At 34.3% G+C, this 25,870-nt stretch overlaps 2 protein-coding genes across 3 annotated transcripts; one reads left to right on the top strand and one right to left on the bottom strand.

The window, feature by feature from the left end:
- The first annotated feature begins 9,933 nt into the window (after positions 1-9,933).
- Positions 9,934-18,158, top strand: LOC102587715 (ARM REPEAT PROTEIN INTERACTING WITH ABF2-like). The gene is made up of 19 exons (XM_006349617.2): positions 9,934-10,345; positions 10,477-10,637; positions 11,733-11,905; positions 11,998-12,118; positions 12,200-12,274; positions 12,400-12,494; positions 12,607-12,682; positions 12,804-12,911; positions 14,117-14,245; positions 14,339-14,407; positions 14,546-14,605; positions 14,771-14,894; positions 14,984-15,123; positions 16,217-16,280; positions 16,371-16,450; positions 17,048-17,112; positions 17,205-17,322; positions 17,399-17,523; positions 17,739-18,158. Exons 1-19 carry the CDS (start codon positions 10,096-10,098, stop codon positions 17,830-17,832), a joined length of 2,127 nt encoding a protein of 708 aa, XP_006349679.1. The 5' UTR covers positions 9,934-10,095; the 3' UTR covers positions 17,833-18,158.
- A 1,969-nt stretch (positions 18,159-20,127) lies between these two features.
- On the bottom strand, positions 20,128-23,901 carry LOC102587169 (cyclin-P3-1). Of its 2 annotated transcripts, XM_015309688.1 has the most exons (4): positions 23,507-23,901; positions 22,867-23,021; positions 21,076-21,479; positions 20,128-20,730 (listed from the first exon to the last, which is right to left on the bottom strand). In XM_015309688.1, the coding sequence occupies exons 2-4, from the start codon at positions 22,879-22,881 to the stop codon at positions 20,478-20,480; spliced, it is 672 nt and encodes a 223-aa protein (XP_015165174.1). In that variant the 5' UTR covers positions 22,882-23,021; positions 23,507-23,901; the 3' UTR covers positions 20,128-20,477. The 2 variants fall into 2 exon arrangements, with proteins under 2 accessions (XP_015165174.1, XP_006349678.1); XM_006349616.2 differs by lacking the exon at positions 22,867-23,021 and having other exon boundaries at positions 23,507-23,899.
- Between the last annotated feature and the right edge of the window lie 1,969 nt (positions 23,902-25,870).

Here is a 25,870-nt window from a genome sequence, read left to right as displayed (position 1 = left end):
CAACACTTCCATTCCTTATTGAAGAAGGTATTTGTTGTAAAATATATGATGAATGTCCATGTGGCTCTTTAATGGGAGCCACCTCTATTTCAAAGTTAAATATCCAAAACTTGGTGTCCAAATAGTACCACGTACTGTAGCTCTTGCTCTTGTTCTTGTTCTTGTTCTTGCCCAAGTTACTTCTAGGCCTATAAAATGGTCATATTATAGAGAAAATATGAATAAGTTTCTCCCTCTCTCAATTTCTTATATCTATGAACATACAACTCTGTCCTTTCCTTTCTTGCTTTCTTATTAGTTTAGTTAATTACTTTAATTTATTGAATATTCAATTTTTTCGATAGGGACATAGAAGGAACTATAAGAGATTATAATATACCTTGTCATTAACAAGGTAAGCACATGTGGTACATAGAGAGACTTCAAAACTAAGAAGTTGTGCAGACTCTTCACTTTTGATGCTGGATCCATGTCGGATACTCTAAAAATATACTACTTTTGAAAAATTCAACACACACCTATCGACATTTTAAAAAAATATGAGTAACATAGGTTGAAACAACAAAACTAACACTTTATGAGTGAAGAGAACATATATATATACAAAATAATCATTTGGACTGTACAAAATAATTGCAATAAAATTTTCTTCCTTGCAAATTATAGTAACTAATACTTTCAAAAACTTATCCTTGAAAAGTCGAAATACACCACATTGATACTTCATTGGCATTTTTAATCCATTTATCACCTGCACCAACATCAATGTCAGTGCTTCAAAGAAGTCATTACCACTTAAACCCATAAGTCCATCAGACCTCTGAGCCCTTCCTCAATTAGAGGAGGAGTCTATGAGAAATGGTCAATTGTAATTGGTAGTTAAGTCTCTAAAGCATACCAAAACCAAGTTTGATGGCGAAGTACATTGGAGTGAGGTGTAATAAAACTTGAGCGGGAGAAAGTATGGCATTCACCCCTCATCAAGAGATAAAATAATGATTTTTTTAAAAATGCGAAAATGAAACCCAAAATAAAAGATCAGTTACTAAAGCTTGCCTTTATCCATTGGTAAGCCAAGGTCCTATGTTTCTGAATCGACGCACACATTTTTTGAAGATTCCTGCCCCATGGGCAAACGGCCTGACAGGCCTTTCCTTAATCTGACAATAAAACTGAAGGCTAAGAACCGAACTATAAATTTTATCCCACCCAATGACTGCCTAGCAAAAAAAAATCAGTCAATCCTCTTGGGCTTTATAAAACAGAAGATTAAGAAGAAGAAAAGTATTAGTAATAGTACACCTAGTATTAACAAGCAAATAAGCAATTCAGATTTCAAATGAAGGCCTCACTCATATTATTAAGCAATTTGATCGACAATTATCTTTATATTTCATCACTACATGCTATTTAAGTAAAAAAATAAAATACCTTGCTATTATTTTCTTTATTTATTCTGAATCGATATGTTTACGTAGGCCTAAGCTAAATCACGCATTCAACTACATGATCAAGATCAAGTGCTATATCATCATTGAAAAGTCAGTTCTAGCTACTAAAATAAAGAAATAACCTTACAAGTGTTTCCATATATATATTTCGAACAAAGGATATTTAATGCTTTTGAATCCATTGTAGTGTGTAACTTCCTACTTGTGACATACTGATTAGATAGAGAACTCTCCTTTCTTAGGGCAGTATTTACTTCCTTTTCTCTAACCAAACTAACATAACGCTGGTATATGGTAAGCCCAGATGTGGTAATTTATTTACAATTCATATTACCTGTAGATGGGCACTGTATTTGTAAACTTTCACTTTATGTCGATCAAAAATTCGCTAAGGATCTGTTTGGAAAGCCACCTGGTAATTGGAATTGGTGTAATTACTAGGGTAGTAATTACTAGCCTAGTAATTACACTGTCTAGTAATTACATTGGCATGTTTGGTTGTCACAATGTAATTACACTGTAATTACCCATGTCCTGTTTGGATGCCACAGTGTAATTACACAGTTAAATTTTAAAATAAATTAAATTTTAAGTAAATAATATTACTACTTAATTAATTAATGAATACAAAAGTTTTTTCAAGCCTAGATTTTCCAGCATCACACATCAAAATTCGGTAGCATCCCATATAACTAGCTCTTTGAAAACAATGTTTCCAACAGTGAAAAGTAATGAGATCAATGGCATTGGTCGCGCACATGCATTCAGCCAACATCATTTTCTAGCTGAATACTGACATAATGCTCCTTGATTCTTTGTTTCATCTTTCCTTGCCCAAATGGTACCATTGCATTGAAAAATAAATACCATTCTAAGTAGGTAAATGAAAGATGTTTGAGGAAGGTGCAGATCCATGAAACTTACCTAAGCAAGTTAGCTATAACATTTCATGCACAAAGACAAAGGTCATGCAAGTGATTTTATAGTTCAACAATATTAGTTATGCTTGAGATGGCAAAAAGAAACTGATTGCACCCTGAGTGATAATAGTTGTGCTTGCAATAATGGCATAACTCGGGTGACATACAAGTGGTGTAGCAGTGAAACCGAAGAAAAATGTGGAGTTAACAAGATTTGCCATCATGAATGACATCAGACCAAAAATATTTGAAGAAATGTTGCTCTATCATTCATGAGTCGTGATAACAGACTACTCCAAATACATATGAACTTAAGTCCCTTGCAACCTCCATCCACAAGCTAGACTACTCCCATTCCTTTTCCCCACTAATCTGTCCAACGACTAGGATAATTGACAAAAGGCAATTTCTTACAATGTTGGCAACTTGTATTGCACATGATTTACATCCTTGATCTATATGGCATATGCGCACATACGTACTTAAAAGTATATTTTTTGCTACAACATAACCTTTTTTATACAGTTAAGTCACAACAAAACTAAGAGAGTCATTCGATGTATGATATTCACCTAATTGCTCTAGCATTCCACATTTGTTGAGATATTTCATCTCTCAGATTGCACATATATTGTTTATCAGCATCTGTCGGTCCTCGTCCAATGTCTTCTTCATCAGAATCAGAATCAGAGTCAATATCATTCAAACCGTGAGAATCTTCTATTTCCTTTTCCATGTGTTCTTCAAAATATGAATCCTACCAATTCCACTTACGAATGAAATTATGAAGTATGCAACATGAGAGTACAATCCAACCTTGTTTTTTTATGGAATACGGAGGAGGAGTCGTTAATATAGGAAATCTTTTTTTCAAAACAGCAAATGTCCTCTCTACGACATTTCGAAGTTTGAATGTCTCAAGTTATAGAGCTCACGAGCATTTTGTGGTGCTTGTGTTTGGCTCCATTCTCTCAAATGATATCGTGCACCACGATAAGGTGCTAGAAAGCCCTTTGTTTTTGCATAGCCTGCATCATGTAATATTTTCCTACAAAATTACAAGTATCAGCTTGAACTCTTTAGAAAAATAAATAATATCACTATCTGAATTATTAGTAAATTACCATTCGGAATTTTCAATCTATTTTGTGATCTTTCCCAAACAACATTTCTTAACACTCTAGAATCCGAAGCAGAGCCTTCCCAACCACTAAGCACGTATTGAAATTTCATATCAAAATCTACAACAGCAAGGACATTTTGAGAAAGAACTCCTTTACGATTTCTATATCTCGGTTGTTCTTCCATGGGTATTAGTGCAGGAATATGAGTTCCATCTATAGCTCCAACGCAATCCTTCAAAAAGCTTACAATAAATTTTAAAATATGACACAAAACAATTATAAAATTTTAACTAGTAAAAGTAAATGTAATGCTAAAAACTTACCTTGAACCAAGGATAAAAAAATGGATTAGAGGATATTTCATGCGAGATATCTTTTCCTGCCTGTTTCACATAGTATTTCCCTAATCGGAGACAAGCTTTCAAGAACTTGTTAAAATAACGACTAATTGTTTCTCCTGAATGTTGAAAACGATTTTGCACAACTCTATTCCTTTCATTATGAGCTAACGTAAATACAAATATAGCCAGTTGTTCTTCAACTCTAACCATTCTTGAATCAGTTAATAGACCTCTTGTTTTCATCTCATCTGCAAATTGCAAGAAACATCCAACATTCATACGTAATAGGTCATAGCATCCACGAGGATGTCCTTCAATCAAATATTTAATAAACTCTGCTCCAGTTAAAATTGATTTGTGCACTCTTTTTTTTTATCCAACACCAAAATAACTTGCAATGATACTAATTAAAAGTACACATTTTGCCAGAAACACCATGACGTGATCATCCTTTGCCATCCTATTTGACAAGTAAAGGAATTAATTCTAGAATAGATAATCTAGAAGAGAAGAGATAATATCATATACAATCTTAACAAAACATAAGATAAGTCTTAGGATTAATTCTAGAATAGATAATCTAGAAGTAAATAAGATACCAGCCCAAAACATCATTCGAACAACAAAATATGCTTTTAAACGACATCACTCAATATAAATCAAGTTTGCGCATGACCCATCTCTTTCTAAGCTCTGGAGGCATAGCAGCAAAAAATTCAGCATTTCTTTTATCTACAAGGAGGTCAACAGTTTGCATAGTCCATTCATCATCGAAGTCTAATTCCAATATCAAAGGCATTAATTTTTCAGCGGAAGTGTTTTTTGGTTCATGTTGTAGCCTTATTTGTTCTTCAGCTATTGCTGTCCATCGATCAACAGATTTTGCCAAGCTATTTCCAATAGAATTCTTAATTCTTTTTGGACGTGATGTCAAAGTTGGTTGCTCATCTAAATGCCTTTTTCCTTCTCTCTTTTCTTGATTAGATGATTGAGTTATTTCAGGACTAGTAAAGTTCATGTTCTGAACAAAATATCCATCATCCTGGTCAACAAATTGTGTATCTTCAGCAGGTATGGTAACTTTTTCAGCAGCTATATCATCAATCATCATCGGTGAATTCACTTTGAAAATCCTTGACATCATTAATTTCACACCCATTCCTACCATCAGCGACAGTATCTCCAAAAATTAATGCCAAAGTATTATAGTATGGCAACGTCTTCGTCCTATACTTAGAATCTTTTGGGTGTGCCTATTATATTATCAATAGTCTTAAATCAGAAAAATAAATAACATAAATTTAAATTATATCGAGAAAAAAATAAGAATATATGTAACTCACTGCAAGGTATTGCTCCCAGACATCATCTTCAACATCAACTTTTCGAGTTTCTTCATTCCACCCAAATCCACTATGTTGTGACATTCTCTTCATAGTAGCATATATCTTCTTCAAAGTCCTCATCCTATTTTTCATTTTAGTCTTATCTAATTTGTCCCCATATAGCTTGTTCATTTCTTTTTCTACACTATCCCATCCTTCGGTGGTTAAGCCTCCTGGTTGCGTTCTTCCTAACTTAACTTGTTCAACAATAAAGTAAATGAAATGTTCATCTTGAACTTCACTCCATTTGGTGTATGGTTTTCCAACAGGTGTTTGGTTAGTTGTCATCCTACATAAATGAAAATATTAAAAATTTCAAGGCAAAAAAGTACTTCACTAAAGTAGGCTTTGATGTTAATTTGGCAAGGTGAACTTGATTGTTCTTAGAATAACATGAGGAGTAATTTACATCATGCTCACATTTACCGAATGACTATGACTAATCACATATATCAAGTGTGGCAAGAGAGGAATCGAAAATTATTTTGATTTGACGCATCATCCAGGAAGTGATGTACAAGGCCAGTTTCAGTATTTTGATTTGACGCATCATCTAGGAAGTGATGTACAAGGCCAGTTTCAAGCCCAAGCTAGCAACGAGGACAGCAAATCTGAACTGTTAACCCATTTAAAGTTTGTTTGGTAGGCTAACTAGGAGTTGATATTTTGTTTTGCTACTTACTATTGCTACCAGTGATAATATTATGCACTGTAACAATCAACTAATATACAATTTTAAATACAAAAAGTGTAAATGGAAAGAAACCAAGAGCAGAGGTGTATCGATTGATGCGAACTTCACAACCTGAAGTCGTCAAATTACAGTTCTCAGTCACTCTCTTGTACCAACTCGCTAATACACCAACAGTTGCACAGATGATAACATAAACACCAACCAAATCAACAAGATTTTCACCCATACCAACTGACATTCACCGATCAGAACCAATCATAAAAATAAAGTAAATATGTAGTTCTTATCTTTTAGTATTTCAATAATATCATGTGCCCCTTCATCAACTTAATACCCAGAGCCTACAAGTAAACAAGCAACCCAATCTCAATAGAAACAAACAGTGAAAACAGCCATAAAAATCCTCAACAAATATTGGCACAAATCATGAACTCAATCAATCTCCAATTAAATAAGGCCTGATTTGACTTTAGACACCAAACCCAGTTCCAATTTATTATAAAAAATTAAAGAAAAAAATTAATTCTCATATTTATTTTAATCTCAAGAACTAATAGGAGAAAATACAAAGATCAAACTCATACATAATCTACCTAGACATCAAAATTTGAAATGTAAAATGAATCAGAAAGAAGTCTTACTTTGAAAGAAGATGCACAAGATTTGTTGTTGTGCTGTTGAAAGAAATGGAAATGTCCAAACAAAAAGAAAGAAGTGACCTTTGCTATTTCAAATATAAATATATTTTAAAAGATAATATTAAAAAATTCATGTAATTACATGGTGTAATTACACTCAATTCCTTACCCTCCCCAAGGAATTGAGGAGTGTAATTACACCCCTTCAATTACACCCAATTCCCCTCTTACCATGTAATTACTTGGTCTACCAAACAGGACAAAGAGAGTAATTACACCAATTCCCAATTCCATTGTGTCCTTTCAAACAGACCCTAAGGGGTCGTTTGGTTTGAAAATGAGTTATGATGGGATAAGTTATGTTGGGAAAAGTTATGTTGGGATTAGTTATGATGGGATAAGTTGTGTTGGAATTATTTTTTATTGAGTGCTTGGTTTGTTGTATTCAAAATAATAAATTTTAAGAACAATTTATTTGTTTACAAAAATGCCCTTCATTAATGTAAAAAGTGATATAACAAAAGGTTTGAAAGAGACATTTTTGTCATTTACCTATTTTATCCCGGGATTACTATACCACCCTAAGTTAGGGATAACTTATCCCGGTACTAATTATTAATCCCGGGATAAGTTATCCCGAACTTGCCAACCAAACAACAAAATAAGCGGTATACTATAATTTAATCCCGGGACTATTTGGTATTATACATCACACCAAACGACCCCTAAGAACTTTATTTGAAGTTATTTGTTTACATCGTATGAGAAATGGTCATTAATGCACTCTTTATCTGCTAGGTTAGATAACACCTCTATTTTCAAAGCAAACACGATCGTGTCGTATAATAATACATGAAAACTAATGGCCTGCACTTCTTTCTTCAGTTTATACTACGTATCAAATGAACCCGATTTTCAAAAAAAAAAAAAAAAACTCAAAAAATAAGAGGTGGGGCGGAGGGGGCTGTCCACAAAAGATCAACTATAAGTATGGTGAAAAGACCTCAGCTGAACTCAAAATTAAAACAAAGCTAGAGACAAAGTGGATAAATTTGAAATCGCGCTTCGACTTGGAACTTCTAGGTTGGAGGTCTCAAGTTTGAAACCTTACCAGAGAAAGCAAGAGGTTTTCCTTCTAGGTCGAGCTCATTGCACCAGACTTGCCTAATGCGAATTACCTCTCCTATGAGGAGAGTCTTTACCCTATACACACTCTAAAGGTAGCGACTGCGGGTTATTCTTGACATAATAAAAAGAAGGTAAAAAATCTCTTGCATACCAGTAACTTTAAAGGCACATTTTTCTCAGTACAAATATTCCTGGAGTGTCTTAACCTTTTAAAACTCCAAATCAAAGAAGAGAAAATGAGCTTAAATGAATTTGAAACAAATCGCAGGATAATGAGCTCAAATATCAAACCATAAAAGAAACTAAGCACAACCATTTTTCGGTGTAACTAAGCATACAGAACAAAGAAGTCCAGAATTTACCGATTACACTCCAAAGCATTGTTCGTCTCTCCACCTCGAGTAAATTCGACTTCCAAAATTCTGTAAGGTCCAAATTATATGGATATTATATTACAACTCAATAAAGCACAAATATGTAATCTTAATGGCTATACAGGCACAAGTACCATTTTCCGTTATAACTAAGTGTATAGAATACAAGCGTCCAGAATTTTCCTCTTATTAAACTCGTAGCATTGTTCCACTTTCTCCACCTCGAGCAAATTCGACTTTCAAAATCCTGTAAAAATCAATTTGTGCAACTACTATATTCCAATTGATAAAGCAATAATATTAGATACATAGGCATTGAGATTTCACAAGGCGAAGTACATTTTACGTTTTACGTTACAGAGCTGAAAATAATGTCATAGTATCAAAGTAAAGGAAACTATTTACCAAAATTAAATTGCAGAAGATAACAAATCATTTAAAGAAAAAAGGAACACATCAAAACATTTTAAGAATTAATGTCTATGCAAATCATTCTGATTAGTAAATGTCGAAATTCTCTTTATTTGGGACAAAGAGATCAATATGAAACTTTTTTGTTGAAGAAGAACAAATATTGTTGCTTCCTAAAACAATACAAAGAGATAAAGAAGCAACAGTCACTTACCGGAAATTCCCTTCGTCATATAGGGAGACTCATACTTACCTATATAGAATGAAGAATGATACAATGATGAAGAAGATGAATATTTCTAGACCTAGCTAGAATTGTAATGGTAATGAGAAAAGTCAAAATATCTGGCCACAATGTTAGCAATGAAATTTCCATTATGCCCTTGATTGTCCATACTTGCTTTTCAAAATATCTGGCCACAATGTTAGCTGTGAAATTACAATTATGCTCTTGGTCGTCCATACTTGGCTTTTCTATATAGTAGAAATATATATATATATATATATATATATATACACGTTTATTGTACATCAAGAGGAATATGGGGTGTGAATGGCTTAATTCTTTACTCCCTTCTACTTTCCCTTCTTGTGGGTTTTAGGGGTTTTGGAGCTTAACTTTTGTGTAATATAATTAAGGGAGTAAGAATAATGATTGTGTATCTTATAGTTGTAGCGGAATTTATTGATCTTACTATCAAAAGAGCCCAAAGTCTACTTTCGAATCACTAGGAAACAAATCATTTTCCCACAAACTAGATGCTTTTTTGTTTTGTTTTTGTGTTGTGAGTATTCTGATTTCTTAAAATTGGGGTATTATAATACAAAGGTGGAATATGTCAACAAGCTCTTAAAATTGTTTGTAAATTTCATTGATACTCAAATTATAATATGTTTCAATTGTTAGAGAAAAAACTTTTACACATATTCTTAAGAGTCTATTACGTAGATAAGATATTTATATAAAATTTGTCATCTTCTTTAATGATACATGTGTATCAATAGAAACAAACTTAAGGTTTTACATCGTATTAAGGCTAATACATATAATTAAAATATATAATATATCTAAATAATTAACTAATCTACGTGATAATGCTAGAGAAGATGCACATCAATTTTTTGTAAAATTTAAGTCACATTTCATCATATGTTCAGATACTTAATCGTAACATGTTTTCTATGTATTCCACCTAATACGAAAAAACATAATATGACCTACATGTTTCCTTAATGACAAGTCATCAATACTAGACTTCAACAAAAAGTTCATAACACTAATTAAAGGCCTACGGAGTGTCAGAAAAAAAACACTAAAAAAAGGCCCAAAGGCCCCACACAGACTGAACGAAGAGGTTTGGGCCTTAAAAAAAGCTCGTTCGGCCCATTAATAATGGCGGGAGCCCCCAAAAATAAGTTTAAATTCTAAAAATTTACAGTTTTTTGTTTTTGTTTGTAAAAGGCGGGCGGGCGTTGCCCCCAGAAAGGGTCCGGTTCCGGGTACAAAAACCCAAAACCAACCACTCCCACAAATATTTCATTTTATCCCTAAAGTGCCCCCCGCACACATTACACACACTGATTACTCTGTATCACACCTTTTCTCCTCTTCCTCATTTCCTCTCTCCCATGGAGAACCAGAAGCTTACCGAGCGTTCGTCAAGTTCTGCGAGGAGGAGCTTGAAGAGAAAGCTAGAGGAAGATCTCCAAGACGATCGTAAGGTTTCTCCTTCTCTATCTTCGGAAGATGGTCATCAAGATCTGGAACGTGAAGTTCGTACACAGGTGGAGATTCTTGAGTCATCTTTTTCTTCATCCGAGTCAGATCGAGCCTCTTCCAAACGCGCTATACATGTTCTCTCTGAATTTGCCAAAAACGGTAACTGATTTGCATTTCATTTTCCAGTGGATCAGAATTTTAGATGTTCACGCTGAGAGTTTTCTTGTTTTTTGTTTAATCGGTTTGGAAGTGTTATTAGGTTTTGATATTTGAGGATTTGTGTTTTGTAGAGGAAATTGTGAACGTAATTGTAGATTGCGGCGCTGTTCCGGCTTTGGTGCAGCATCTACAGGCGCCGCCTCATGTAAATGAAGGTGAAGGTAGTCACATGCCATACGAACATGAGGTTGAGAAAGGAAGTGCTTTTACGCTTGGGCTTCTTGCTATAAAAGTAAGCATTCAGTTCGTTTTTTGGATATGTGTTAGTTTTCTCTGCGTATAATCAGTACATGTACTGTAAAATAAAACTAGTTACTTCCAGCAGATGATTGTATGAATTATCTCATACTTCTGGTGAAAAGATCTTGCTTGTGCAGCAGGAGCTATGTATTAAATGGAATAAGTTACTGTAAATGGGATTTTCATTTTGCTGTATTCTTGAACACTTATTTAATTAATTTGTGCATTCCTTTGCGGCAAGTGAAGAAGACACAAGTTTCATTTAGCAAGGGCATTTACCAAGTGTGTCTCTAGGTGATCATTGAGGAACTATCAATATGACTTTTCTGGTAGCGGTGGATCTACAGTAGCGGGTGTGGGTTACGGGGAACTCAGTAACTTCTTCTGAAACCCTACAATTATATTGAAAATTCTTTTAAATATATAACTATATTTTCTGAAATCCATTAACAACTAGAAGGCTAGTTCCGTGGCAAATAGAGGAACGATTGAACCGCACCAGCGCTAGTGTGTGCAGGTATGAATCCCCCTGAGATCAGTTTTACTAAAACCTAAAATATCTTTGTTGGGAACCATAAACTTAACATCCAGGATTTGCCTTTGACTTTACGTATCTCTTAGACTCTGAAGTTATCTATTAACAAGAAAGGGTAATAGAATGCTGATCTCTTAAAGATTATTTTGTGTGCAAATCAAATAAAAGGTATTAACGCACAGTAGATAATTTCCAATTAGGAACATGTGCAGATCTAAATTAATTGCAATCAATCTAAGTTGAGTGCTTTGAGTTTAATTGTCTGGTATTACTAGATTTATGTTCTACTTGAAAAAGAAGCTTCCAGAATTGTTCTGTCGATCAGGTTTCATGGCATATAGATAATTTTCCATCATCACAACCTCAACTAACTCATACACTTGGATCATTTGCGTTTTCATTGATGTACTTTCTTAAATTTTTGTCTCTCATAATCCTACTGAAAAGAACTTTGCTTCTCCTCTACTTAATTCGGTATAGTCCTTACTTTTTGCATCTATCCGAGGAGTAGAGATTTACTCTCTTTCTATATTTTAAACTTATGTCTGACAGCCGGAGCACCAACAACTGATTGTTGATGCTGGAGCTTTGCCTCATCTTGTTAATTTGCTGAAGAGGCATAGAGATGCTCAGAACTCTCGCGCAGTCAATGGTGTTATTCGGCGCGCAGCTGATGCAGTCACAAATCTTGCTCATGAAAACAGTAGCATCAAAACTCGTGTTAGGTTAGTTTATTCTTATCTGGAAACATTGTTATTACAATATCTATGGAAATAAGAACCCTTTTTCTTACTTCATCTGTATTTTGTGACTATAGGGTTGAAGGTGGCATCCCTCCACTTGTTGAGTTGCTTGAGTTTGTTGATTCAAAGGTGCAGAGAGCAGCTGCAGGATCCTTACGAACGTTAGCATTTAAGAATGATGAAAACAAAAATCAGGTTAATGGCTTACAAAATTTATCTTGAATATCTCTGTGGTCACGTCTTCTATTTATGTTAATTTGTGTGAATTGATTGCAGATTGTGGAATGCAGTGCACTCCCCACTCTTATACTAATGCTTCGGTCTGAAGATACTGCTATACACTATGAAGCGGTGAGACATCATTCAATGTCATGCTGAACTAGCACATATATATAGTAATGATTGATAATACCTAGGATATTGGCTATTCTTCATGTGGTAGTCATCCCCAGAACTAATTAAATTGTGGGTGGCAGGTTGGAGTCATTGGAAATCTGGTGCACTCGTCACCAAATATCAAGAAAGAAGTTCTTCTTGCAGGAGCTTTACAACCTGTAATTGGGTTGCTTAGGTATACTCAACTCTCATAACTTTTGATCATATGAACATTTCTGGTCTGTAGTAGGACCTATGTAGTTATATGCTCCCTCTTCTTTTGCTCAACTATAAATCTTGTATGCCAGTTCCTCCTGTTCAGAGAGCCAAAGGGAAGCTGCTTTACTGCTAGGACAATTTGCAGCAACTGATTCAGACTGTAAGGTTGATTAAAATAATAAGCTCTATTATTGTCTTAAATGGTGAAACTCTTTAGTTAAGTAGCATTACTGAGCTACTTAAATCATTTTTTACACATAGTTTAATCTGTTTGAAACTCTTGCAGATTCATATTGTTCAAAGAGGTGCAGTTCCACCATTAATTGAGATGCTTCAATCTCCAGATGCTCAACTTAGAGAAATGTCGGCCTTTGCCCTAGGAAGGTTGGCGCAGGTAATTCCTCTTGGATGATATCTTGAGTAGCGCAAGTTTTCTTATACGTTTCATGATAAGCTTTCCATTCCCTTGTCTACTAGTAGCAGTTGGTCTATTGGTTGTCTGATGAAATCTTGCTATTCCAGAATTTCTTTTCCGACATTCATATGTTCTTTGGGATGATCCATCACAAACTTGTATTTGATGATTTCTGATATTGTTTTTCAAGTGTGATCTCTTTAATATGTATTGTCTACGTTCTATAAAGAAAATCGTATTTCTTGACTGTTAAGGAATGGAAAGGAAGTGAAGCATGTTGTGATTGGTGTCCCCATTGGGCTATTGGTTATTCAGCTGCTGCAAAAGGTTTTTATTTTAAAATGTTCGTTTCTGAAAATTATTTCTAGATGAGCAACAGTTTTTTCACATAGTTGATATGATACCTACCTCGGGGGTATGTTGAGGAGTCTCTAAGGCTTCATTTGTTTGTACTTAATGAAAGTCTGAATTTGAACCGTTTAGATGTGGAAAAACAAACAATCTTAATCATTCAATCTTCAAATCTAAAGACAACATCTCAATCTTTCATATGTGGAGTCAGATTTAGACGCGTTAATCTTAATGAAAATAAATGAGGCCTAAGAGAATAAGAGATTGGTTCTTTTGGGCACAAAACTTGATTGAAGGACAATAGTAATGATTTCCCAGTTTGGAAGTTTAATCTACCCAAACTTAGTGGAAGCTATAGTGCTGACTCTGAGCAAAATCATAAAGTGTGGTTTGAAGGGTATTATTTTCATTACTTAGTCTTTTGAAGCTGCTCAATCTCTTGTGATTTATAGTTTCTACTGAAGATCTTCAGATTTGTAATATTTCTTCATCAGTAGCTCTGTTTTAGATGTAGATAATTATATGTGCCTTGCTATCTCACAATTTTTTGGTTCATGTTTTACAATCACATAATAACAGTTCTGAAGAGTAAGACTGATTGAATCTTTAATAGCCCTAGCAAAATGGAATATCAAGATGCTGTGATGTTTCTAATTCTTTGGTACATGAGTATTTTAATTTTTTACTCTCTTTGGAGCTCTTATTTAACTTCAGATGTGATGATTGATGGTGCAAGAACATTTCCTTTTCTTCTTCCTTCTCATAGTACTTTATTTGATTTGAGGATTTAGTACGACATTGTGACCGGGTGTTAGTGGTTCCATGATGTTCAGGACACACACAATCAGGCTGGTATTGCTCACTGTGGTGGAATTATCCCATTGTTGAAGCTCCTTGATTCAAAAAATGGATCATTACAACATAATGCTGCATTTGCTCTTTATGGGCTTGCTGATAATGAGGTGTTGCATGTCATCAGATCATATATGCTTTGATTATAATTAATTTTATGCACTTACATGCTTCTTTAGACTTACTGTGACTTTCTGCTATAGGACAATGTAGCTGATCTTATAAAGGTCGGAGGTGTTCAAAAGCTTCAGGATGGAGAATTTATTGTCCAAGTATGATCTCTTGATGTCGTTTCTTTTAGATTTTATGTTTTCTCTCAAGGATAAGTACCTTTGTTGCTTTAAATGAGTTTGCATTATTCTCTTTTTACATATTGCCCTAAGTTCTAAATTGAGTTCCTGACTATGCAGCCAACTAGAGATTGTGTGGCGAAGACATTGAAGAGATTAGAAGAGAAGATCCATGGTCGAGTGAGTTTCTATTTTTTAAATTTTTTGTTTTTGTCTTCGGATGACACGAATGCAGCTTACCTCCCTTCTCCACATTTTGATTTTTCTTTTCTTAAATTTCTTTTGTTAAATCTTATTAGGTTATTTGTGAGTACAATATGTAATATCTTTCTCCTTCTTTGGTAGATATTGGGCCATCTGTTATATTTGATGCGTATTGGGGAGAAGGTTATTCAGAGACGAGTTGCATTAGCCCTTGCCCATCTTTGCGCACCAGATGACCAAAAGATTATTTTCATTGATAACAGTGGTATATGTTTGATTTAAACTTGAGATTGCTTTTTAATACGTTCTGGTTAGGCAGTGACAATAACATCCTGTTTGTTTATGCACTTGTAGGATTAGAATTGCTTTTGGAGCTCTTTGACTCAACAAACTTGAAACACAAAAGAGATGGCTCTGCAGCTTTATGCAAATTGGCTAATAAAGCTAGCTCACTTTCACAAGTCGATGCTGCTCCTCCATCCCCAGTGCCTCAGGTTTGTTTATCTTAGTCTCCATTCTGATTGCACTACTAAGATTCTTCAAATTTTTGCTTTGAGCAGGATTTAGTTTGACTATTAGTTGGTTTGTGTTAAATTTCTCCACTTCTGTACATGTAGTACTTTAGTTTGACTATTAGTACTAATTTAGTGCACTATATAACTCCCATGAACAGACCAGGCCTTAACGGTTACTAAATTGGTGCGCTATATGTAGAAAATGTCAACTTTATTTTGGTCAGTTGTCTTTTTGTCCATCATTTAGTAAAGGGAGGTAACAACCCTCTGAAGTTTATAAAATATAGCTATGCAAATTTAATATGTTTGGTCATTTTTCTTCTTGTTTCTAAATTTACATGTTCATGCCTATAGACCAATTTCTAAAAAAAATTCAAGGCAGTGTGCTATGCAGACTCAAGACTTTGACCTCCTACCTCCACCCCCCAAATAGTTAGCCAAGACTAGAAACTTGTAGTGCGCTAATGATGTTCTTACCATAGGCAGACACCACTTTCTTGGTCTTTTCTGCCTGAGCTGGAGCTTTAGACTCTTTGAGAGATATATTAGTGATTGGGCAACCTCTCTTGGCAAAGAATGGTTTTCCTCATAGAGAGGGGGAGTAAGGGGTTTTCTGCTGAGTCAGAAAATGTTGTTTGTAGAGTCTCTTTCTGTTCAGGTCTTGAATCATTTGATTTGGGAAAATCCAACAATGTTGATTGGTAAAAATTGAAGACATGAAAAGTAGCCCCGGAGCATGTGCTCCAATTTTGTGTCGTTTTTGCCTCTAGGTTTATGTGTTAAGTAGGACGTGAAGTGAGGCTAGGACGATTCTTCTATTTTGAGGATGTAGATAATGAGAGGAACTTTTGATGAATTTGGAAGAATATGCATTTTTGATGAAATCTTGTTATTTTACCACCCTATATTGGTTATTAGGTGCTGATTGTGTTGACCATTTTCTGTTCCTTATTTGACTGATTGTATCCATTCTTCCATTTATATTTTATCTCAATTGATAATGCAGCTTATTCCATCCTGATGTTGTACCTCGTTCCCTCATTTTTTCTCTTATAATTTCTTTTAAATCCAGGTCTATCTGGGTGAACAGTATGTAAATAATTCTACACTGTCTGATGTAACATTTTTAGTTGAGGGTAAGAGTGGTTCTATTTTTTAATAATGTGACTCTCTTCCCCTTTTCCTTTTTAATGTTCTACTAACTTTTTTGTTCATTCTTCTACCAGGCAAACGGTTTTATGCCCATAGGATTTGTTTACTAGCTTCTTCTGATGCATTTCGAGCTATGTTTGATGGTGGCTACCGGGTGAGTTATAGTCTGCCTTTTATGTTCTATATTTATTCATTTCCTAATATGATCCATTGTAAAAATCTCTCGCCAAGTTTTAAGTTGACATCTTGCTAAGTGTAAGGGTAGAGGAGCAGACCATTATCCATTGAGTTTTGAATCTTGCACCTCATATCTTTTATTTTATCTTCTTTTTGTTTGTGTTTGCTACTTCAAAGTTTTCATTTTCTATTATTGTCTTCTTCTTTTGTATAAATGTAACTCTTGCTGCTTTGATTTATGTCTTACTCTCCTTTATAGTTTGTGTCAAAAAAATGCCTTACTTTCCTTTGATTCATGTCTTTAAGACCACAAGATTCAAGGGCATTTTGGTACATTACATGCATGATGCATCTTTAGTTTAAGACCATAAGATTCAGAAGTCATCATTTTAAAAACTTTGTACCCAGTCGAATCAAGACACAATGAAGTGGGGGGGAGTTATGAGAACCAAGATAGTGTATGCATGGCCATTGCAAAAGGAGTCAGCCCAACATATTTGTTTGAATTTTGTCAGCGTATCTGGGGTTATCTTGATACTTTTGTTTCTAATAGTTTGTAGTAAATGTATTGCAGGAGAGAGATGCCAAAGACATAGAAATCCCAAATATCAGATGGGACGTTTTTGAGTTGATGATGAGGTAGAATGATCTTTAATTACCATTTTACATCCTCGGTTCAGATCCTGGAAGTCAATCTTGCAGTTTTAAGGACTAATCTTTCTTGCTTGCAGGTACATATACACAGGATCTGTTGATGTTAATTTGGATGTTGCACAGGATCTTCTAAGAGCTGCAGACCAGTATCTATTAGAGGGCCTTAAACGTCTTTGCGAGTATGCCATTGCACAGGTGAGTGCTGAGATCTTTTGGGAGTTTGGGGGGTTTTCCTGTCACATTTATGCTCTAATGATGTTGTCTTTTCTAGGATATATCTGTGGAAAGTGTCTCTCTCATGTTTGAGTTGTCGGAGGCATTTAACGCTTTGACGTTACGTAATGCTTGCATTCTATTCATTTTGGAAAAGTTTGACCAATTAAGTGTCATGCCATGGTATGTCCTGGACTTTTCTATCCTTAATTACATTATATTTTTATGGGTTTGGTGCATGGGGAATCAAGCTGGATATCCTTTTATTTAATTTATTTGATGTGTGAAATTGTGAAGCATGTCATTGAAGTGAAGATTTCCAAAAATTATATATGAACTGATTAAGAATGTGGATTTTCTCTTGAATGTGTATTGACGTGATGCGATCTCCTATGCAGGTATTCACATTTGATTCAACGTGTATTACCTGAAACTCGAAGTTACTTTGTAAGGGCACTTACCAGGGCTATTCAAGCTGACATGCGGGTCTAGATGTTTCTGATTCAGTTTTGTTTTTTTATTAATTGTAACCGGGGGAAGGTAGTATGTACAGGAGTGGTTACTATTGTAATAGTCTCAAAATGAGCGCTAATGTAAAATTACTCAAAGATGCACCAATATTAGTAGATCTTTGGGTCAACTTAGCTTATTATAAGGTTTCAACGCCTGCTATGTTGTTAATGGTCTTTGATGAGGTGAAAGAATGAGTATTTACATTGAAAATCTTGATATAGTGGGTGTCGTAGTCAGATTTTTATAGAACCCTTTGGAGTTGTACACTAAACTTGATATTAGATTATTCATTTTTATGTTGGTAACCAATATATGATAGGTGATAATGAAACATGATGCCCCTTTGTGTAGTCGATGGATGAAACCTGTGCAAACTAGTTTCATTAATGGGGTCAAGATGTACAACAGTGCTTCTAGATAAAAGGCTACATTCACCCTCTTGCTCTATTTGCTCAAATGGGGTAATGGCAGTGTCCCTACAATGTCCTTTACACCAAATTCATAATGAATCAAGGGATCACCTGTATATCTCTTGTGATTATGGCTACTATAGGAGCAAAGAAAAATACAGAGTTTTTCCTGACTGATGCAAACACAAGCTAAAACTGTAGTGAGGATTGACCATGATCAACTTCCTAATCATAGGATCAAGAGGAAGCAATTTAACTTAAGTAATGAATAACAAATTTTTAACCTTTTCTTGCTGTGGCCTTTGGGCTATGTACATGTACCAGAAGTCGTCTTTTGCTACTTTATTTCTGTACGAAGTCACTTTTATTCTTCTTTTTTTTATGACAAGGGACACCCGCAGCCGCTACCCTTTGGGTGCGTACAAGGTAAAGCCCCCGCTCCTATGCAATAGCTCGCAAACCACATAGGAGAGGTAACCCACATCAGCCAAGTTTGGTGTGATGAGCTCGACCCAGAAGGCAAACCCCTTGCTTTCGCTGGCAAGGGGTTTCAAACTTGAGACCTCCAACATGGAAGTCCCAAGCCCAGTCATACTTAGTGAAGTCTTAATGTACATAGGACACAAGTTGTACAGGGAGGACCTATTTATCCTTTGCTCTGTACATAGAAACAAGGATATGACACCTCCTAACTGTATATCTTTCTTTATGGTTGATATATACAGGTTGGTGTGGTGGTCTTTTTAGAACAAAAAAACAAAGAAGCTTCTTTTATGTTTTGTTGCATGATCCACCTCCGAATTGATCAGTGCGTTATTTAGGTATTCTTAGACGAAAGAGTGTCTTCCGAGTGGTTACCTTGTTGTTGGCAACTTGGCATGTTAGGTCCCATGTTAATACAATGAACTAATGATGATTAAGAAGTGGAATACACAAGCAATAAAGAACTCAACCAAGCAAATTGAATCTCCTTAACCCGATCACAAGTAAGTCCAGAGGATTCTAAGACCCTGTCACCCGTCAAAGAAATATTCTTAGGTCTTAAAGTTTATAGCTTCGTAGCTTGTGTCGCTTACATAAGATAGAAAAGAATGATTTTCTCAGCAACTGGTAATTCTGGCTGCCAATTAAATCTGCCTGTTGTTCTCTTATATAATCTTTGGCCTCTCTTTGCTTCTCAACTTTATTGAACTTTTTGACATTTCATATTAGGACCTTTATCGACCTTGATAGGAGGGTGTGGAGGTCGAAAATTTGAATAGAAGACTAATAGTATATAGTTTTGCATCTGGTCTCCGCAGCTAGTAGTTTTAGTGTATTTTTGATATTTTGTTATTTTACTATTTTTGAATTTCTCGCTCTTTATTTTCTATCACTACTTGTTGTCTTGTATGCCTCCATTTCTTCTTACAACCCTACTATTGTTGCTGCTTGTGTCTTCATAATTATTGTGTTTTGTTCTTTGAGCCACTATTGTTACTGCTTGTCTTCATAATTATTGTGTTTTGTTCTTTGAGCCTTCAACGGATAAGATAGAGGTAAGATCTACATACATATTATCCTCTTCAGACCCCACTTATGAAATTATACTAAATATGTTGTTGTTATTGTTGCTTAGTTCGAATATATAAATAAAATATTCGGTCAAATTTAATGGGCTATGGGTTGATTATGTATTAAACCAAAACAAAAATTTTACAAGGAAGTCAAGAAGATCCTGCAGAGCTAAACATGATCCTTGGGATACTTACAAGTACCTGAAATTCTTACAACACAACATATCTAGTGTAAGCCCACAATGTGGAGTTTGAGGAGGACAGAGTGCACATAGATCTTACTTCTGCCCGGATGTAGAGAGGTGAAATTCTAAAAGAGCATTGTATAAAAAACCCTTGTGGGTTCAAACTTGGTTGTTCAAAATAATACCTGAAATCACTAAGAAACTTCGATTGTAAACACTACACAATTCTATAGGGACCAACATCCGTGGGGAACTTCACAGAACATGAAAAAGAATGATACCAGGGTTCCTGGGAGCTACACTAGTACAGTAAAGAACACCTGCACAAGAAAAAAATGGGTAAAAAAAAAAGTGTATCACACTGCTATGACTTTTTCCTACCTAGACAATATAGTACAAAACCCAGCATTTCAGTTTCTTCCATGTCTGAAAGAGTTTCAACTTTGTGATGATATCTTCACCATTGTAAAATCTCATCTTGCAATTTGTGACCAGGTGGAATCGTCTTTGTTTGACCAGCTCTCGTTGATTCTACATGCCTGAATTGAGCACTCAATCTGGAGACCTACAGTGCCTTCCTTCTCTAGGAGAGAACAATAGCTTCCGAATGTCTGGACATTTACATGAAGTTGAAAATCCAATCCAAACAAGAATTTCATCTCCAGCTTATTCAACTCTTTTGTGGTTACACCACCTACTCTTGCATAGTATGCATTGTTATAGAATCTGAAAATCACACAGAGCATCATAAAGATTCAAAATAAGCAAGGGTCCATAGCTGAATTAAAGTTTAGTAACACCCTTTTCAACTGTGTTTCTGGCAGTAAGCAGATAATGAGCATACTATGCATGCATGATATATTTCCTTTGAGCCTACTATGTGTTATTAGTAATACACAGGGAAAGCTCGTTGCATGTCGTTGGAACAGGTTTCAGGTTGGACTCTATTACTCAACTATCCAATCGGTTGACTATTCAACATGACAACAAATCTTAAAGCATATATAGAAGCTATTACACATTTGGGGGTTAAGAATGAGGTCAGATAGATCATGTCTGAGGTAAACTTACGCATCATCGATGAATTTTGCTGCCACCATCACACTTGTGATAAGTAGTCGGTGAACATTGAGGGAAGTTAAATGAGCACCAGTGCATTCAATGAATCTCTCCATGTATATGTGTGCGACCACAAAGCATGAAGGGCTGCAACATGAATACTTATAAATGCGATCCAAGTACTGTTCAATACTGAGAGAGGGGGCTCTTGATCCATGAAATATTGTGATCACGTCTTCACTTTGTGAACTTTCTAATAAGCTTTCATTATTTTGAACAGACCTCTCAAGAAGTGTTGAAAGAAGCGATAAAACTCTGGGTTTCCCTGATTTTTCCTTGCCAGATATCTTCAGACCCAATGCTAAGTACTTTTTCGAGCATGTGACCTCAGGTTCAGGTGCCAAAGTTCCCATGTCCTGGAGATCATAGATTAAATGGCATCAACACACTCGAAAATTGCAAAAGTATCATCTGGAATGAGAATTACAAAATATATGAAGCAGTTAAACATTAGTAAGATCAGATGAGTAAGTCGCTGTAAGATTTCATCTGATCTGCCTCAGGAAGTAATCAAGGAATTGAAGCAGGGAATGTATCTTTTGACTCTTAAAAGTTAAACTTGAAGGGGTGCGGTCAATAGTCATGGTTAAGGAGCTTCTCTTACTTATCTTCCAATACAACAAAACAGAAGTTATATAAGAGTTTCTTGTTATGAACTTCAGTTTCCCCTTTCTCTACCAAAGAGGGTAAAGCTTTTCAGACCTATAATTATTAGAAAAATATAATGTTAAGCATTAGAAGGTTTTGGTTTCTTCATCTACTAGAAGAATGTTCGCTTTTTCTGTGAGACTGCACTTGATAAAAATGACAACAAAGACCAAAGCTTACAACAATGGAACCATTTGTTTAAAAGTAAGCAGGATGGTGAACTTGAATTCTAAAAAGCCTTGTTTTGCTTAGGCTCTTTGCAATAATGTGGGAAAGAGAAGTCAAAATTGCTGATTTTTTCATACAAAAATGTTTATTATCCTTCATGTGTAATCCTAACGGTCATAATTTTCGGGTACTCCGACTCCTCAAACAAGACAAATATAATTCATGAAAAGTAAATTAACTACCAAAATTTACATGCTCAATTTAGGAAATGTCGAGAGTTTCCAGCTAAAACACTCTATGGTGTTAGAAGTGCAACTTGTAGCTCATCCCTAACACTCTCTTAATTAGTAATGTGAATAACCATAAACAATTAACCGAGAACATTGGTTTATCTGTTAAACAGAAAAGTAGAGATGTGCTGGATTAAAACTCAAGAAGTCATACACTGAAAATATGAACTGATGAGTCATACTATGACCACTTATCAAGAAATCATGACCAGTTACCAAATAATTAGTATCATACCACAAAGGATAAACTCCAAAGATGGTAATTAATTATCAACATTAAGAAGATAAATTTTCATGAAGAATATTAAAACGATCCATTTAGCTTACAGACAATGAACTAATTTCTTGAGAGCTCAACTATGCTTTGGGATCTAAAGTGAGTGTCGCAATGTACAACAGGATTGGGACAACTAATCCACATTCACCACCCCGTCATTCCTGAATTGACACTAAAGGGTAAAAACAATTACTCCATCGGTCTAATTTTACTCCCATAAACAATTTAACGAACCATAAATGCGTCATCCAGAACCAGTCTCGCATTATTTAGCAGTACTAGTCATACTAAAACAAATTTACACGCGTGATTTTTGATATGCTTTACTGGAGTCGAGAGTCTATTGGAAACAGCCTCTACCTCCCCAGACCCCATTTCGTGGGATTACGTCGGGTATGTTGTTATTGTAGAAGCTCCTATTCTGCCAGCAGCTTATAACAGATTTCACTGTAAGACAGTACTTAGTTCCAAATTGTTATCCTTTCCTATCTTGCACCAATTTAGTACCAGCCACACTGAAATACTAGTTTACAAATTCATCAATTATAAGTTCCCACTCTACAAGCAACACATTACATTCAATTCATAAAATTTCCCAATTAGCAGGCATTAAATATGAAGGGTAGGTGTACAACTAAACCTATAATTGACAGATCTAAACCCAGTAACTAATAGTAAAAACAAAGAGAAAACCGAGACCGCGTAAAATGAAAAATCCGTCTATATAAACCAACATCAACAAGATGTTAACTTCAAATCACCATAAACTTCATTAGCACACTTGTTAACTTAAAACCCAAAAAGCACAAAGCACAGATCTAACAAACTAATCAGCAAAACAAAGAAGCTGCTACAGATAACCCATTCAACTAGGGATTCCTTGCTCAAAGATGTTCATTTCTATGTGTATCATAGATATCAAAAAGGCTAGTGATAAGAGAAACCCATTTACCAGAAATGAAAAAAAAAAAACAGATTAAGATAGAGAAAAGGAGCTTACAAAGCAAATATGATAGTTGTTGTGCTTGAGAGATCTGGTAAAATTTTCAGCTGGTACTTGAAATTTCTACATGAGAACCCAAATCTTGGAAGTAGAAGAACATTACTCTAATGGCAGCTAACAAAAGGGGCAAGAAAACAATACCATGTCAGGTGGGTAGTAGTTTCAGTCTCTCTTTACACACTACAACAACACCCCCTTTGAGCTACCCACCCTGACCCCAAGCTCTCTAAACTGTACTATTCTCAATCAAAATAGGTGAGCCAAAAGATGATAGTAGTAATTTATTGAAAGAATAAAGTAGTAGGAGAGGTAATGGGTTTCTTCTTCTTTGTTTAGTTTCTCTTTCTATACCCACTTGGATTAACCCTTTTAGGTTGCTTCACATGAAGAGCAACATACATTATATACTCCCTTTCTTCATTCTTTTTACCTCTCTTGTCACTTTACATGGTTTGCTTCAATTTGTTTAACCTATTTTGATTTAGTATAAGATTTGAGAGAAAAAAAATTAAATTTTATTATTTTAAATCAAGGATATGAGTATCATGTGAAAAATTTTATGACGTTAAATATACATGTATCGTGTAAAAAGTTAAAATTAAGGAATGAATAAAAAAAATATTTATTTTGAAATTGATTAAAAAAAAGGTCAAATAAATTAAAACGAAGAAAATAATAGAGTAATAATTGCTCCCTTTGTTGAATAACAGTGTTCACTATTGACTTGACACATGAATTTAGAAACAGTAAATGATAAGGATAATTTTATCAAAACTTTTATTAAATATAAGTCATCTAAACATTGAAAAATGAACTGTATTTAATAATAATGACAAAATATACCCAAAATGATAAATTATTCATTGATTTTATAAATTGAACAACTATTATTAGACATTTCAAAATAGTATGACAGAAAAAATGAACATAAATATTTAATTATAATACAAAATACAAATAATTATTATTAAAAAAAGTTAATATAACAAATAAAAAAATTATTTTTGAAATACTGAACAAGGTGAGCTTGAAGAGAAATGGGTTTTCACCTTTTTTCTCGTTGGATTGGGGAGTCGTGTGCGTCTCTCAAGGGGTAATATGCGTGTTTTATTTTATAATATATAGAATATAGATAAGGAAAAATGAATGTGAAGTGTCGGTAGTCTATATTACCTCTATTTCATATTAAGTTAATTTTTGAGATATTTTTTACTTTTTAAATTAATTTAATTGTTCAGTTTTCAAGATTACTTTTAGAGTGTTCTTCCAATTTTACCCTTCATTAGTTAGTATTGAAATTAGTAATTAATTAATATTTAGTTATTTTAATCATAAATTTAACAATAATTAATAAGGGTAAAAATGGAAAATTAGGTTCAATTTATGTTTTAATCTACTTTTCTTAAAGGGCGTGAAATACCTCAAAAATTAACTTAATATGAAATGGATGGAATATCTAATAACAAAATTACCATTTTAAAAGTGGGATAATTTGCTCTTTCATAGGCGACCGGTGCGGCGTTGGTCCTACCATTATTTATTTTTATTAATAATTTCTCCTCAAATGTTTAGAACCTCACCTTTGAATGGATTGAAAGTTATGTTTTGTTTATAAGCGGTTAAAAATAAGTTATGAGCTATAAACTCAAATTCATGATATGCGTGTATTGAATTGATGGAGTATATATTAAGGACGGATAATTTTTATTCACAGATCTCTCAAATTCATTTCTTTCTCCAAGTAGCTCTTTTAGGAATAAGTCATTTTTTCCTGAATTAGTAAATTATCAAATTCTATTTGGATATTCTTGAATTCAATTCTTTATTTTTATTTCATATTTTTAATGTTCTATTATGAAAAATTAGGAAGATTAAGCCACACAAAAAGGAAAAAGAACGTCTAGATTTTGTGAGAAAAAAGAGCATTGAAAGCAGATATTCTACTTCTAGCATCTACAAGTACATTTCATTTTAGATATTGTAATTACAAAATCTACCAGACTCCTCCTTTTAAATATATTTTGAGAAACGATCAATGGTTAATTATTATTTTTATTTAAATTGTATATTTATGATACGTTTTAGTGGTTATAGAAATATTACACCAAGAAATAATGCGCACTTTCACTACTAACTCGTACAAATTAATATTACTATTTTGATATTAAAATGCATTCTTTCTCCAACATTTATTATTAGCTGTTTGATTTGTTGTATATTTAATATTTTTAATTCTATTTAACAAACTAAGATATCCATTACTACACGAAGGGTTATTTCTGTCTTTGATAATTTTAATTCATATATTACTATTTTTTGTATTTTTATTTCATATTTTATCTTGTATGTAATTATATATAG

The sequence above is a fragment of the Solanum tuberosum genome, unplaced genomic scaffold, assembly GCF_000226075.1.
Source record: "Solanum tuberosum cultivar DM 1-3 516 R44 unplaced genomic scaffold, SolTub_3.0 scf00110, whole genome shotgun sequence".
NCBI classification, from domain to species: domain Eukaryota; kingdom Viridiplantae; phylum Streptophyta; class Magnoliopsida; order Solanales; family Solanaceae; genus Solanum; species Solanum tuberosum.
This window is presented reverse-complemented; position numbering and strand designations above follow the sequence as displayed.

What these genes read in the sequence shown, in the direction of transcription:
- LOC102587169 (XM_015309688.1), bottom strand. An exon ending in GCAAAATTCATCGATGATGC is followed by an intron (nt 20,731 to 21,075) that starts GTAAGTTTACCT and finishes TGTGATTTTCAG; the next exon opens with ATTCTATAACAATGCATACT.
- LOC102587715 (XM_006349617.2), top strand. Translation starts at nt 10,096, where the DNA reads ATGGAGAACCAGAAGCTTACCGAGCGTTCGTCAAGTTCTGCGAGGAGG. An exon ending in TGTTTGATGGTGGCTACCGG is followed by an intron (nt 16,451 to 17,047) that starts GTGAGTTATAGT and finishes AATGTATTGCAG; the next exon opens with GAGAGAGATGCCAAAGACAT. An exon ending in GCGAGTATGCCATTGCACAG is followed by an intron (nt 17,323 to 17,398) that starts GTGAGTGCTGAG and finishes TGTCTTTTCTAG; the next exon opens with GATATATCTGTGGAAAGTGT.